The following is a 15,750-nucleotide window of genomic DNA, read 5'->3' on the forward strand; positions in this document are numbered from 1 at the left end:
AATTCAGTGATACTTCCTGCCTCCATCATCAGGACGAAAAGATGCTAATATGAGCGCGCGATATTTAAAACGATAATTAGCCATTTCCATCCACCTCTCATGCACACAAAGTACTTGCTTAAGATCCATCTTAATGTTATCCTCCCATCTCTTCCTTGGTTTTCCACGAAGTATCCCTATCATCATTCATCTTGTATTCATTTTCACATCCTAGTTAAATATTTAATCCACTGTAGATTCCTACTTTTCGGTAACAAACTATGATAGAATCCCTTGGCGAAGTGGTTCATGGTTGGTTGTTTCATTGGATGTCGAAGACACCCACTGGTTGTATTAAGGTGTAAGTCTATTTGCATTCTCCAACACAAAAGCAAACAACACTCCCAACTTGGCTGACGTCAGATATCAAACAACGCATAGACAAATTCTTCATTATGTCATATCAGCTCCTTAAAACTGTAATAATTTATTACTGAGTAAACAAGTTATTTTCTTATCATGAGGGCGGTCTTCAGTTTTCGAAAGTTCGATTTACGATAATCCATGTTTTAAGTGTTCAATCGATCTATCGATTTACGACATCGACATGACGGACGCAGGCGAACAAGAAATTAGCTAACATTTTGTGTTCGGTGCATATTGTACTGTGCTGTAATGCTAGCCATGTAAATTACAACAGAAGGACACACTTTTGTGGCATATTTACAATGTTTAAGACGCAATAATACATAATATATAATATTGTATTTTAAAAATCTTAGCGTTTTGCTGTTCTGTGAGGTTTTTATCGTATTGACAATAGCGGAAATGCGATGTCTGACACAAAAATAACGAGAATGGTCCTATAACAAGGCAATCAATAATAGTGAGGTCGAAAAATGTCATATTGTAAATTGGAACAAGGTATTGACTGAGGCTTGCATTGAAGATTGTATGTCTCGTACACGTGTATTAGCAAAGTTGGTCCCCAACAGCCAGACGGTAAATCAACAGTATTATGTCGAAATTTTGAAAAAATTTCGCGAAAGAGTCAGAAGAAAATTACAATCCGTGCTCAGTGGCAACATCGTATGCATCTGTGTGTGTCAACTCCGAAGGGAACTATTTCGAGGGTGATCACATTTAATTTTTGTGATTATGTTCATAAAAGAGTTACGTCTCGTTATTTTTGTGTCAGACCTCGTATAATCCAAGAACCAGAAAATTATTACATTTGTTGAGCAATTGCCACCAAATTCAATACAAATATAAATAATCCATCTGGAAAATTAGCTAACCTGCTACATAGGCATTGCACCCATACGTACCACGGATCGATAAGATAAGTACAGCAAATTGGGATATAATCAGAGACGCTGTTCAGTCTTCTGACGAGCCCTGAGGAACAGAGATGGTGAGTGCACAACCTTGTTCAGTTAGCACGTTATGAGAACATTCAGTAGTCAAGTTGCGGCCTAGGAAGTGAGTTTGTCTTGGGACATTCAAGCGAAGCATTTTAGTGCTTTGAATATGGAATTCAGGAAAACGGCAATTGTTTTGTGCGAAAGGAAAAGTGTAATCCCAAAATTTATTACTTAGTCTCCTTTCCTTACATTATCTCGTCCGTGCTTCAGTCACTATAATAACTCTTTATGCAAATTACGGATGTTTTTGAAAGTTGGCAACAAGAAAGCCGTGCCAACCTATGAGCTTGCAACAGCACTGACGTAACTTTGTGTAGGACCACGAAATGTTGTTTAGTAATAATTTACAAGTTTTGTTGAGATAATTCTTATGCAGAATGGAAAACAATATAGCAACCGTATGAAACGTGTTTAGTTTTCGATTTCATGGTAATTATGAACCACTGGAGCTAAGCGTCTTAAAGGTTGGTATTTTGACAGGTCATTAAGATAACATGAAGTATGTCATTCATAATGTAAATAATTACAAACATGACGACAGTACGAAATTTGAGGGCAATATCTGACAGATTTAATGTAATTAGAATCTGATATTAGTGGAATCATGCACAGAAATATTTCACTAAATTGTATAGTCATATAATTTATTGTTGTTAGCCTCACCATAACCTATAGATTGAATCATATGAAGCAAATAGGCTTCATAAGTTCTTACCAGGACTAATTGTTGTTACAGTTCTATTTAGAATCTGTGTGAGACATTTCAGTTATACCTGTTTAACCATAGCTAACTATTAGATAATTGTTTTGTCTTCTTGAGATTCTCTTGATGAAATTTAACAATAAACAATTTGTAATCAGTGCATCAACATCCACAACATTACACTAGAATTAACTGTTACTATTCATCCCAAAAATGAAAATGAGTGCTATGTTGTAATACTTCTAAACTACCTGAAAGGATAGTCAGCATAAAGTACTGATTTTGATAGGGTTTGAATCTGAATCTATTTAATACACTTCCAGGAAGTAATTGAGGAGTTCCCTGTCTACAGATCCAAAGATGTGCCATTTTCATGGAGGAGCGTAAAGGTAAAATTTTATTTCTCTTACTACATCTTTTTTTTCCCATTACTCTTGATTGATTCTATGTTTATTTAATGATGCTTCTTTATGAGATTATACAGCCTCAAATGAGATTAGATGATTGTGATGTGTACCCAGTATTAATGATGATAACAAAAATGCTAACATCATCTGCCTCCATTTTTTCATAATTCTCTCAAAGTGTTTTATATCAGTTACAGAACCATCCAGTCATTTCTCTTGCTGCTGATTCAAAAATATTTTCCCCATTCTCTTACATAAATACACATTCCATGGATGCAGGCATTAGTCAGACTGAGTATAGAATGTGCAATAAGTCACAAAGTATAAAACATACAATGAGTACAATTTACATTATTAATTAAGATTTACAAACATTAAAGTTTTACCATGAATTTATTGTTATACAGCAGACCATATAAGTAACATAACCTCTAAAAAGGATTTAGTCCTCTTTAAACTGTAGAAATTCATCGACAGAATGAAAGATGTGTATTTGGGAATCTTTTTAATGATACTTTAAATGTCTCCCTTTCATTCAAAATAGTGGTACACTGTTGATAGTAAATTTCATGATGTAATCTACCATTCTTGTCACTTGCTCAAACAATTAGGCTTTTAAAGTCTCTGCCCTTCTAATTCATTTGATATTCTCGTTTTATTCTCTCTTGGTCATCGTAATTTTTAGATGGCTGTCTTCGTGGTTGTAACACTGTGTGAAGTTTACCAGTATTACAGAGATTCTTGCTACCCTGATGATGGAGGCAGGAAGGACCTCTGAAACATTGGTAAACTTCTATCAGATTACACAGTGTTATGACCTAGAAGACGGCCATCTTTGTACTCATCATATTCACACTGTACAGTAATATGATAGAAGTTTACCAACGTGGTGAGGCGTGGTCTCATGCACTTGGACACTGTGACCGTGGGTTCGAATCCCATTCAAGGCATGGATGTTTGTTGGCGTTTTTCTGTGTTGTGCTGTCCTGTGTACAGGTAGAGGCCTTGCAATGGGCTGATCACTCGTCCAAGGATTCCTCACAAATTAATAGATCAAGAAACCTCAAAAAAAGGAGGCACCTTTGCTCGAGGAGTGAAAAGGGAATAATAGATGATCCTATTGTCATTTATCTTTTCATTCAAGAGTGTAACATGCCACTGAGAATTTATGTAGCTTTCAGCCTGCGTCACAGTTTCATTTTTGCATTACATAAATTAGGATTATCTGTTTTTTCTTTGAACAGCCTTCTATATTCAGTTTAGGAGAAAAGTTGCAGCCACTCTTTGTGTCAGTACCAATGCGTTGACATGCATTTCTCCTTCGTGCAGGAAATCAACGCAGATGCTGTTTTCCATAGCGATAGAAGAACGAGATTCCAGCAGGGGGAGATAGGTAGGCGTGACTACCACATTGCAATGCTGTGAGGCTTTTGAGAAGGGGTGAAAAGAAACTGAGAATTAAACCTCTAGCAGAAGTTTTCCATAATGTTTTCAGCGGAATAACCAGTTCAGATAAATGGTTGAGGTGACGGTCATTTGTAAGTTGTTTTGTGGTTTGCCTCGTGTCGTGGCACATCTGGCTGCGAGTAATATTGGAAAGTTTCTTCCTGTGTCTCTCCTTTAGACATGTCGGAGGGATTGGTACAGAAGTAGATTCTGATATTTTTAGCGTTCTTTGCACAAAGTGCATAAAATCTATTTCCAAAACTACTGATCAGATTTTGACGAGATGCGTCATTCAGGGACTAAAATATAATTATCCAGGCAAATTTAATTTTAGTTCATTTTAGACAATTATATTAAACTCGAAACAGACTTATCCCTTTTTTCTTTTTTCAAACACAGCTCATCAAACAAAGAACAATTGACACAAGGTGTCAAAAATCTTGTCACGTTTTACAACTTTTATTTCTGACAATTTTCACTTGTTGAATATTTAATAAAAGCAGTTTTTGACATCAGTGTGGTATGTACAGTAAAATTAGATTTTTATCACAATAAATAAATCTCAGATGAGATATAAACAATTTCCAAGAAAGAATTTAGAAATATTTGTATATTCCATGTCAGCGTTTACTTAACTAAGGCAGATAAAACTAACAGTGCAGTAAAGTGGGACTTTATTACAGGGAACTGTTGGCTGGCAGCTGCTATAGAAAGTCTGAGACAGGAAAGCAACCAGGAAGCTTACAATGAAGTGGTTCAAGTAAATGGCTCAGAACTAGAGTTTAGGTGAGGAGTTCCACCACCTTACGCTATTAGACGTTATCATATTTTATGTCTGCTTATTCGGCGTCAATAAATGTAATCTATTTTTAGCCCACTTCTTGTACTTTACAAATTAAAGATAGATACATGATGAGGCTCCCTTCATTAACATTTGTACCAGTTGATGGATTTTCATGAAACTTGGTATGAACATTGCCTTTATTGGACGACCTACATTTGTACTTTCTCACAGTTGTCACACGAGGCACTTTCGAGTCTCAGGTCGTTATAGACGGCCAGGAAAAATATGTGGCCCCAAGAAGATGCGCGATGTCCTGTCGTCTTGTGCTGATCAGCTTCATTCCAAATTCCTTGTCATGGCGCCACGTGGTACATCATCGTCATGAACTCTGGTCATTGAATTCAGTCATTTGCCAGCTTAAATCAATCATTGCTTTCACAACCTAAATAGGAGTAATACCAATATAATGGCCATGCTGATTTGTGCCACTACTAGCGTGTTACATATGTGGTTTGGGCAAATGGGACAAAATACATTTCTTCCACGTGAGAAACATAACTGAAAAATTTTCTTAACATGTTACGTTACAGGCATAATTTGATAATTTTATGTTTCTGTGATATAATAAGCCATAAGGGCCTAATATGAGCCAATTGTAAGTTATGATAACAGAAAGTGGAAAGAATTTGCTCTTATTAACTGCTTAATAGTTCGCAGTTACACTTTGGAATTATTCAGTAACCATTACATGTACTTCACAGTCAGCACCAAATTTTGACGGAGACTCTAGTTTCCACATACTTTGCAAGAGGAAACATAACAACCATTTGGATTATGAACTTAGAAGCAGATTGACTGTTTATTGTTTTAGAACTGGCATGTTACTGTTATAACATGATAACTGTGAACTCAACAGTTTCTGGCACCCAGGGCCGCACAGGCGGAGCATCAAGCTCGACAGTGATGCAGTGCCGACAAGAGACGGGGCTCTTGTTTTCATACACAATGTTGAGGACAATGAGTACTGGGGGATCCTCCTTGAGAAGGCTTATGCAAAGTGAGTATTATCCGCACAACTTCTGTCTGGACTATGGATTATTTATTTCTTTGTTGATTTATTTAACAATTCTTGATTATGAAGTGGAAAGGTTGGCAAAGAAAGCAGTTAAGGTCTGTTTGTGTAAATATTATTTATTCTTTATTACGCCGTCTCCTTTACAGGAGGTTGGTGACATTATGAACAGGATCATTCCGTCCTTTTCTGGGACTGGGACCTGTTCATATATGTCTTTTAAGCAGGTGATACAGAAGTGGTTTGCCATTGCCTTCTTCAGTGTGTATGGAGTGCCACGGAGAAACCGGGGAAGCCCCAGAGGAAAACTCTGTGTTTCCGAGACCATGGCCTTGCCCAACACAAGTTATAAATTCGGGCACCGCCGGGAATCGAACCCTAGACCCCAGGATTACAAGGCCAGCGTTCTAACCGCTAGACCACCGTGGCGGTCGGGAAGGAGATACCACAACAAAAATATTTTATTGGCTCTCCTTGCAGGTGGGTCGGATCTTATGAGGGTCTTGAGGGAGGTTTCTGGACAGATGCAATTCAGAGCTTCACAGGAGGAGTGGTGGAAAGGATTAAGCTCGGGAAAGACAGCATGCCTGACAACCTGTTTGACATCATGTTAACTTCGTTCCAAAATGGTTCCGATCTCTGCTGCATTAAGAAGGTAGGTCTCTACTTCACGAGATAGTTTTAGAATAGTAGCCTCTTTTCTGTTACAAACTGCCTGTTTGAGAAAAAATTACCAACAACAATATTCTAACATAATGCAGAGCTTTGTTGCCCTTATTGGACTATTGGTTAGCGCGCTCGCCACTGGACCCACAGTTCGCAGGTCCAAACCTGGCCTAGGTCATTGGATTTTTAAGGGTGATAAAAATCCGTAGCACAACTTCTGTCAGAGGCGAAGTAAACCTGGCATTCCCATGTCGTAGATTTACGGCATGTAAAAGAACCACACGAGCATGAACAAGATGTTTCATAAGCAAAATTCAGCGGCCATTTCTCACCCATGTCTCTCCTGATACTCTACTAGATGGCTCTGGCAGACAAAATCAGGATTGAGTAGGAATTATGCAGAGGCAGTGGACCTGTCACTCACTACTCACAAATGCACACTTAAAAGACTAAGAAACTTCCGAAAGGAGGCGGCAAAGATCCACACTCGGTTTTAGAGCGAAGGAAGAAGAATGCAGAACTTTATAATTTGTATTGTCGCCTAATATTGTTAAAATAACCGTGCTAAGAAGATGGTTTAAGAACATGTAAGGTGCAGGGTAGAAATGTGAAGCACATTTTAAAATTAAGAATATAGAACTATAGGAAAAGAGACTGCTTTAGAGACCTAAATGGGAGGATAATATTAAAATAAATCTTAGGAATTGGCTTAGGATTTTTTGTTTGTTCCAAAAACTATGGGATTTCTTGACTGATTCAATAACCAGTTGCTTGTTGCTCATGGAATACCTTACCCTGAAAAACATCCTTCTACAGAAACTCCTATGCCTAAACCTGGATTCCATTTCCCATGAGTTAAATCCAGTCCGTATCATCAATACCAAATTTCTTAAGATTTATATGTTAAAGCCTTGTATGAACCACTTTCCTGTTTAATCTCGTGTGTAAATTATGCATCGCACCGTGTGGTGCAAATCCAATTCGGCTCATCCTTTCAATACAAGGTATGTGTCGGCATCCAGTACAGTGAAATTGCTGATGGAAATGGATAAAAGTGGCTTTAGAATTAGTTAAATAGAAGTTTACAACAAAGCAAAAGGGAATAACAGACAATTGTGTCACGACCGATACACAAATTTAGTCCCTGGAGGGTTAACAGCCTGAATTGGACAGACAGCTGTGGACTGCAACTGCGAAAGCGAAATGTATAAATCCTGACAACTGGTAGTAGAGTAGAAGAGACGGGAGTTCACAAGTCTACTTTGTTTCAGGACCCACGTGACACAGAAAAGTATCACTCCTGCTGCATTAATATTATGAAGATCGAAGAGGACAACAGGAAAATATGGGTTCTAGATCCACAGAGCCAAGACTGTAATGTCTGGTGAGTAAACATAAATGCTTGTAGGTTTCGAGGTTTTCACGGTGGCGAGTCTGAAGATGGCTGTCTTCTGGGTTGTTGCGCCGTGTAGTCTGGTAGAAGTTTACCTACGTTTCAGGGGTCCTTGCTGCCTCCATCTGGTACTGTAGTTATAAACGCTACTTTACACCAGACTTTATTCCAGTTAAACAATACGCGAATCTTTGCTACTCCTACCATCCTATCATGTCGCCCTCGGTGGTCTAGTGGTAGCATGTTTGCCACTGGACCCAAGGTTTGCAGGTTCAAACCTGGCCGAGGTCGATGGAATTTTAAGGGTGATAAAAATCCGTAGCACGACTTCCTCTAGAAGGGAAGTAAAGCACGCGGTCCCATGTCGTAGATTTACGGCACATAAAAGAACCTTATGAGCATGAACAAGATGTTTCGTAAGAAAAACTCAGCACCCATTTCTCACCCACGTCTTTTGTAGAGGCCTTGGGAAGGTCTGATCACTTGTCCAAGAAGTCCCTAACAAATGTCTAAAAAAAATCAGAAGTCTCCGAAAGGAGGCCCCTATGCGCCACGTAGGAGATAAAAGGGTATAAGAAGACCAATATGTCCAATTATTAACTTTAGAACTTTTCAGCTACATTCATGTATGCGCATTGAAATGCTCAGTGATGTAATGGTTATTAATCAGACATTTGATGATGCAGCATTTTTTATTCAAAATTACTTGTACAGTAACATCCTAAAGTTTGGCACGCGTTTCACAGAACATTCTGTATACATAGCACAGAACTCCGTTATGAGGCAGAAACAGCTGTAACATTTGTAAAGCGTAAATAACAGCTGTGCCGTAAATAATTGTACTGATCTGATATAAACGTAGCGAAAGCACGAACATCTTCACGTGAAGAAATTAAATTAACTACAAATTATTGCCAGAAATTTATGTTTATAATGTGACCGGACTGACAAAGCAAAGTGTTTGAGTACATGATATTCGATAATGTGAGGGGTGACGAAATAAGACGAATTTTGCAGGACATACGAGGAATTCATAAATGAATACCATCGGCTGGACATGTGCCACAAGAACCTGGACAACTTGAGTGGGCTCCAGGGGAGGAACATAGGCTCTTCTCCTTGGGTTTCACAGACGTTCTGTCTGGAACTGGAAAACCTCTGTGGTGAGTATGTTGAGTGGAGGATGCAAACTGAGTCACAGTCACAGATAATTCAGTGCAATTGTGTTGACTGAATTAAGTTGAGAATGGCAGGCAGATATTATATAGAATGTTGTGAATTATACAGGTTGCAGTAAGGTCTTGATGGACCGAACGCGTGGTTCAGTTGTGAGAGACAATAAATACAAACAGAATTTTGTGAGGTAACATTCTGAAACACGACCATTTGGAAGACCAAGTAGGGACTGGAAAATTTATAATGAGATGGATATTAAGAAGTTGTGAGGATGTGAAGTGAATTTAATTGGATCAGCGTTGTATTTTGACTGGTTTTGTTATTAGCAGTGTTGAAATTTCACGTTCTAATAGAAGAGAGGTAGTTAAACACATGATTATCCTACCGATCCTTCGCACAAAGACTAGAAGATGTACTACATTTACACTTAACTATTCTATGTAATCGCATAACAGATTGTACCTGAGGTAACATCTTGAAACTGTCTGTGACCACTTCCATTATTTTGCCGTATATAATGGTGCCCCCATCTCAGTCTGTCTACATAATTACTTGGTAGTTTGTGGTTTACTTGATGCTGCTGGCATTAGCTGATATCATGTATCGTCAAATTATAGCATGATTAACGAGAAATGAATTGGAAAGGATATAGAAGGAAGTGATCTTGACCTGGTGGAACTGGTTGTCTGATGGGAGTAAGGAAATTCAATTAATTTTTAAATAAAATTAAAAGGTAGAGGCCTTGCGATGGGCCGATCCCTCGTCCAAGGAGTCCTACCAAATGTCCATAGATCAAGCCAACTAAAAAGTTGGAGACCCGTAAAGGGTACCGGAATATGTAGAAAACATTGTTAAACTGAAAAAAGAAGAAGAAATTTAAATTAAATAAATGCATGCATATAGCACTGTTTAACCTTTGAATTCTGTTAGGAGACTTTTAAATGCAGTTTTTCAGAATGATTTGTCAGTAATTTACACACAGCTTATATTAAAAAAAAATCTTGATTGATACATATTTGTCACTTTGTGCCTTAATCTTTTTCTGTTGCAGATGAGTTTACCATCGAACTTAACGACACAGATGATGACCAGGAAGGCTGCACTTTTGTTGTTGAGCTGGTGCAAAAAATCAAGCCTGATGATGAGGATAAGCTCAATTGTATCAAGCCCTGGGATGCATTGGTTGATTTGGAGCTGAAAGTGGGGGTGAGATTTGTTACACCTTAAGGTGACTGCGTGTATGAGCAGTAGAATGTACAGTAGTCTCTCGATGCCACTCCCATATTTATGTTTACGCAAATAAAACCTAGCAACTAAGTCATCTTAGTATAATTGTTACAGCTTTTATGAAGGAAATTTAACCGTAATGTTGAGGTTAGTTATTCTCATGTAAAAAGTGAAGCTTTCGCGGCGACTGAAGTTGATGAAGGACTCTCGGGGTACATGCCGCGCCAGGTGGCTGAATGGTGAATAAACCATATCTTCTGCCAACGTTCATCCTCAGAGCTGCTGTGTAACAAATCTGATCCTTTGTAGTGCGCTCGCAGTCTTGATGAGAGCAGAGATTATTCTCGAAATGTTGGCTGAAGATGTGGTTTATTCACCATTAGTTATTCTCGGTTTATTTTAATATGTCTGTGTTTTTATTTATCAATTGATCATGAGTAGATAGTTGCTTATAATGAAAACAAATTTTGTTCACGTACCCCCAGATATAATTTCTCTTCAACTTTGTACCCCCAAAGTTATTGGTGTATAATTCAAGTTATACATAGTATATAATCTACATATAAAATAAATTAAATAAATCACATTACTGATTATTCAGTGTTTATCATAAAATAATATTTTTTTTTTAAATTTCACGTACCCCCTAAGATGTCTTCGCGTACCCCAGGTTGAATATCACTGGTTTAAATTATAGGTAAAATCGTAATTCTTCAGAAGCTAGATTTTACTTCAGTCTTAAGATAGAATAAGAAAAGGGACAGAAATTCCAGCTCACTCAACCAGGGGGCCCAACAGATAGGGTTTCTGTCTTTTTCCTTGTTTCACCCGAAAGTTAAAGCAGATTCTGGTTTCTGAAGCGCTGTGATTTTATTTATAATTTTGATAATGGACAACACAAAAAAATAAATTTTTCAGATTATAACACACCATCATCAGAAACCTTCAATTTTCAACCATGTGTACTTCTTTTTACAGGATGAAGAATTTGCGACCAAGTATCCACAAGAGACACATTGCTTTACAATGCAACCAGGCACCTCTGATATAAGGGTCACCACTGACACAGAAGAACACGGCTCGATTTACATGCGCATATCCTCAAAGAGAAAGTACGAAGTGAAACGCAAGGAGTAAGGCTGCGTGAGACCTGTCACAACAAACTCTGCACGTAACAACTGGACGGCTTCGATAAGTCTTAGTTATAAATATTTAAAATAGTATTGCTCTATTTATGCCAGTATATGTGGTTTTATTATTTCCCAACATTGTATATTGTTTGGTGTAGTGGAATTTGTTTATTTTAGGCAAATTTCATATCAAAGACTCAAATTGTTCAGTGAATGAGTAAAGGGTTTGTGTCCAGGGCTTGAATCGAGACGAGGGAAGTTCTGGGCCCATCGAGCCCAGCAGGTTTCAACGAAATTTCCCTGGGAGTTCCATTTACCCACGTGTCTTCGTGGTATGATGATCATTACGTTCACTTTGATGTACCTCACATGTTCACAGAGCAGAGTGTCAGCTACTTATACTGTGCCTGCACCTTCCTGATCCACCATCTTCAGTTATTTACATCAGTATACATGCTCAGCGAGGGCGTATTGTGTTCAAAGTTCTTATACTGCAGTGGTCAGTCAAAAATTGAATTTATTTTTGGTTTTGTTTGTCTAGTCTGATTCAAAATCTGACAAATTTAACCATTTTCTTGCGAGTTTGGCACATGAGTGCAAAATTTTATGTTTTAGGGTAAAAAAATAGCTTCATCTTCCGTGCCTTGTCTGTCCAAATCACAGTGTTATATCCAAATTCTAAGCATGTCAGTTTCAAGACGGCAGCAGCGATGAACCTTCTGGTTCTGTAAGCCATATAGTTAGTTGGTCAACATATTTCAGAAGTATAATTATTCTGTTGCCTGTAGTTATTTTTAGTTTATGATGTGTTACACAAACCGATAACCAAAATCTGGAAGCAAACAGAGCATTATCCTGTGTCGTGATCATAAATCTTTGATATTTCCTGTACAGATAACACAAAAGTGCACCACCATATCTGTTACGGAAAAAACAGAAAGAATGTGCGACTTGTTCGGCTTATCTTAAGATAGGAAAGTGACAGGCGGGACTTCCGTGTGTTTCAAGGGTGAGGTTATTGCTGTACGGAGCAAACGGCAATGTACTCTCATGCAGAATAATGCAGAAATATGAAGACAAAAAACTGGTGGTAGTTTTTGTGTTGCGACAAGTCCACCAGACGACAATCTCATAAACGGAATAACTCGTGGTTTCCCTCAGAATCTGAAGGAAGGAACTGGGAGATAATTTTCTGACCAGCTGAACAGCCAACAACTGGTCGGGGCGCGTAGTGTAATTACCATGCTTTCATTTTACTGCTTTATACTCTTAATCAGGCAGTCTTCTGAAATGGTTGCAAAAACACGGAAAGTGTAAAATTATGGACATGAGAATTCATTGGAGAAATTAAAATAAATACATGCAATAACATTGCAAAAAAAAACTTTAAAGATTAATGAATTCTTGTTGAAAAGATTGCATACGAGGTGCGATCGGAAAGTTTCTAGACTGCGCGTATAAAAACCCGTACACTTATCTCAGGTATTAAATTCATCCATCACCCTCGAAGTAGTTCCCCTGGGAGTGAACACAACGATCCCAGCGCCACTGCCAAGCCTGGAAGCATCCCTGGAAATCTTTCTTTGTCAGCCTGTCAAGCACCATCTGCGATTCTGCCTGAATCTCTTCTATCGTCTCAAATCTCCTTCCCTTTAGCTGAATTTTCATCTTTGGGAAGAGGAAGAAGACACACGGAGCTTAGAAAGGAAGTTGGGGTCGGTTCTTGCAAGATCTTTGAGCTCCTGACAAACGAGAAGTCGATTCTGCTTCTGGTCCTCAGACAGGATGCGTCGCATGTGGAGTTCTTCCTTTAGAATCAGCTGACAGGTCCCATAGCCTATCCCAACAATGTCGCACAAGTCGTTGATGGTACGACGTCGATCTTCGTGAATGGCCTGCCGAATCTTCGTAACATTTTCGGGCGTTGTGCTCGAAGATGGTCGTCCAGAACGCTCGTCATCATCGACAGAGGTTCGGCCATTTTTAAAACGTGAATGCCACACAAAAGTTTGTGCACGACCCATTGCGGACTCCCCAAATGCTTGCTTTAGCATTTCATAGGTTTCTGTAGCCGTTTTGGCGAGTCTTTGGCAAAATTTGATGCACACGCCATTCCGAAATCGCAGGAGGGTCGGTGTAATGCACTACCAAAACGTCCGTAACTAAGAAACATGCTAATTCGATGATGCCGGCTGGCACATTGATTCACTATGAATGTAGGCCGCACCCCCTAGCGGCAGAAGCTCGTACTACATCCGGTTCGCCCTCTATTGACACAGTCTTGAAACTTTCCGATCGCACCTCGTATATATTGATGAATACCATTTTATTTTATTCTCAGCATACAGCATTCATTAATATGTAATTGTTACTAGGGAAAACTGAAATTAATATATGCAATGTTAACAATTTTTATTAAAATATTTTTGAAGAAATTACATATATATTGATCATGTTCTTTCAAGTTTGGGTGTGAAACCTGATCTCTCACTCTGAGGGAGGCACATAGATTGCAGTGTTTGAGAACAGGGTGTTGAGGAGGATATTTGGGCCTAGGAGAGACGAACTTAAAAATCTCTACTCCTCCCCAAATATCATCAGGGTGATTAAGTTAATAAGAATGAGATGGGCGGGGCATGTAGCGCGCATGGATGGGACAAGAGGTGTGCACCGGGTATTGGTCGGGAAGCCCGAGGGGAAGAGACCTAGACGTAGATGGGAGGATAATCTCAGGCGGGATCTATGGGAGATAGGAGTTTAAGGAGACTGGATTTTGTTGGCCCAGGACAGGGTCCGGTGGAGGGCTTTGGTTAATTCGGTGATGAACCTTCGGGTTCGGTAAGCCATCTAGTTAGTTAGTTAGTTCCTTTAATTTTCCACACGTGCATTAAAAAGTAACCTCAGAATAAAAGTAAAACAAATATGTCTTTGCCTTATAGATTTAATTTTCAATTTTACAAAAGGTACAACCATCAGTATTATTTCTCATCATGCATTTCCTAATATTGCCAGTGCACTTTTGTTGCAAATGTAAAAAGATCATCATCATCATCAACACACGTGACTGCACCACTTCTTGTCTATCATCTGGGTCATAGACCATATGCCAGTAGCTTTATCACACACAGCATTTTGATTCTGTCCAGTTACGTCTGTAAAAGTCCACTGATTGCTACTAAAGTAATTCAGTCATTATCTACCTCATCTACATTTATTTGCCTGCTTGAAAACTTCGCCTGATGTGTGAAATTATGCCCATGTTTCTTAAAATAGAGTTTGACAGTAAAACTGGTGATATAAAACCAAGATTCATTAGTTTTGCAACTGTTGGCTAATTATAGTAATTGAATTTTGTTGTCAGTTTCTTTTTGTAGTGATGATTGATTGAACAGCTGTATTATTCCATGATTGAGTGTTTGCTGGAGACTCGTAGTCTAAAGCAAGGATTCTTAAACGTTTTGTGTCTGGTAAAAGTAAAGTAAAGTTTGTCCCACTATACGCCATGTAGGCGTTTGGGGTGAGAGGAGGTATAGCTCCTCTCTTCCTTGACCTCGGCACTAGATGGGGGCTAGTGGTCGGCATCACGCCCCAGCCGTGCTTTACCCCCGGGAAAGGACCCCAGTACTTATTGTAGAGGAGGCTGGGTGGGCCCCAGAGCCGATCTGGACGCAGAGGCTAGAGGAAAAATCCTCTGCCCCCGTCAGGGATCGAACCCCGATCGTCCAGCCCGTAGCTAGTCACTATACTGACTGAGCTATCCGGGCTCATTTTTTGTGTCTGGTACCCTGGTAAAATAAAATAAATGTCTCGTAACCCACGGAAAATGAACTTGGAAAATACACTACCTACATTTGTATTTCTGATGGAAAGAAAGTACATGGTAGAGCGTGGTTATATTAATTTTAAATGGGGAAAGTATTTGAACTAATTTTAGGTTGCAAGAAGGGAGGAATTTTCACATCGTTTAGGTATAGTAGCTTCGCGGCAAGCCAGGCAGAGGACTACAGGTTGTGGGGGGGGAGGTGCTTGCTGATCCATAATTCTTTCTGTGTGTGATTTGTCTGAATTTTTATACGTATATATTTACATCTGTTTCGTTTGTATTCTGTTAATAAATAATAGTTGCATTTTTATTCTGGTCAATAAATGATAGCTTTGTGAAGGATGTGGGCCTGAGGTCTACACGCTGAGATTTGAATCCAGTCACCCACTTCAAGGAACTAACATCTCTGTCTCACACATTCTCTGTTTGACTCGTTCTGTGCTTCAGCGACTGTCGAACTAGGACCTTGCTGAGACGACCAGTTAGCTGTCGGGGCAAAGTATGAACGAATCGTACAGCG

At 39.0% G+C, this 15,750-nt stretch overlaps 1 protein-coding gene across 2 annotated transcripts; it reads left to right on the top strand.

Moving 5' to 3' along the window:
* The first annotated feature begins 1,276 nt into the window (after window positions 1-1,276).
* LOC110830774 (calpain-2 catalytic subunit) lies at window positions 1,277-15,540 on the top strand. 2 transcript variants are annotated; one of them, XM_022066057.2, is made up of 10 exons: window positions 1,277-1,393; window positions 2,430-2,495; window positions 3,843-3,906; window positions 4,643-4,745; window positions 5,660-5,800; window positions 6,296-6,470; window positions 7,753-7,865; window positions 8,892-9,037; window positions 10,102-10,256; window positions 11,256-15,540. In XM_022066057.2, exons 1-10 carry the CDS (start codon window positions 1,391-1,393, stop codon window positions 11,412-11,414), a joined length of 1,125 nt encoding a protein of 374 aa, XP_021921749.1. In that variant the 5' UTR covers window positions 1,277-1,390; the 3' UTR covers window positions 11,415-15,540. The 2 variants fall into 2 exon arrangements, with proteins under 2 accessions (XP_021921749.1, XP_021921740.1); XM_022066048.2 differs by lacking the exon at window positions 1,277-1,393 and adding an exon at window positions 1,880-1,979.
* Window positions 15,541-15,750: the final 210 nt, after the last annotated feature.

This window comes from Zootermopsis nevadensis, unplaced genomic scaffold, assembly GCF_977971745.1.
Source record: "Zootermopsis nevadensis isolate Lab colony 2312 unplaced genomic scaffold, Znev_1.0 Znev_ptg000022l, whole genome shotgun sequence".
In the NCBI taxonomy this organism is placed as follows: Eukaryota; Metazoa; Arthropoda; class Insecta; order Blattodea; family Termopsidae; genus Zootermopsis; species Zootermopsis nevadensis.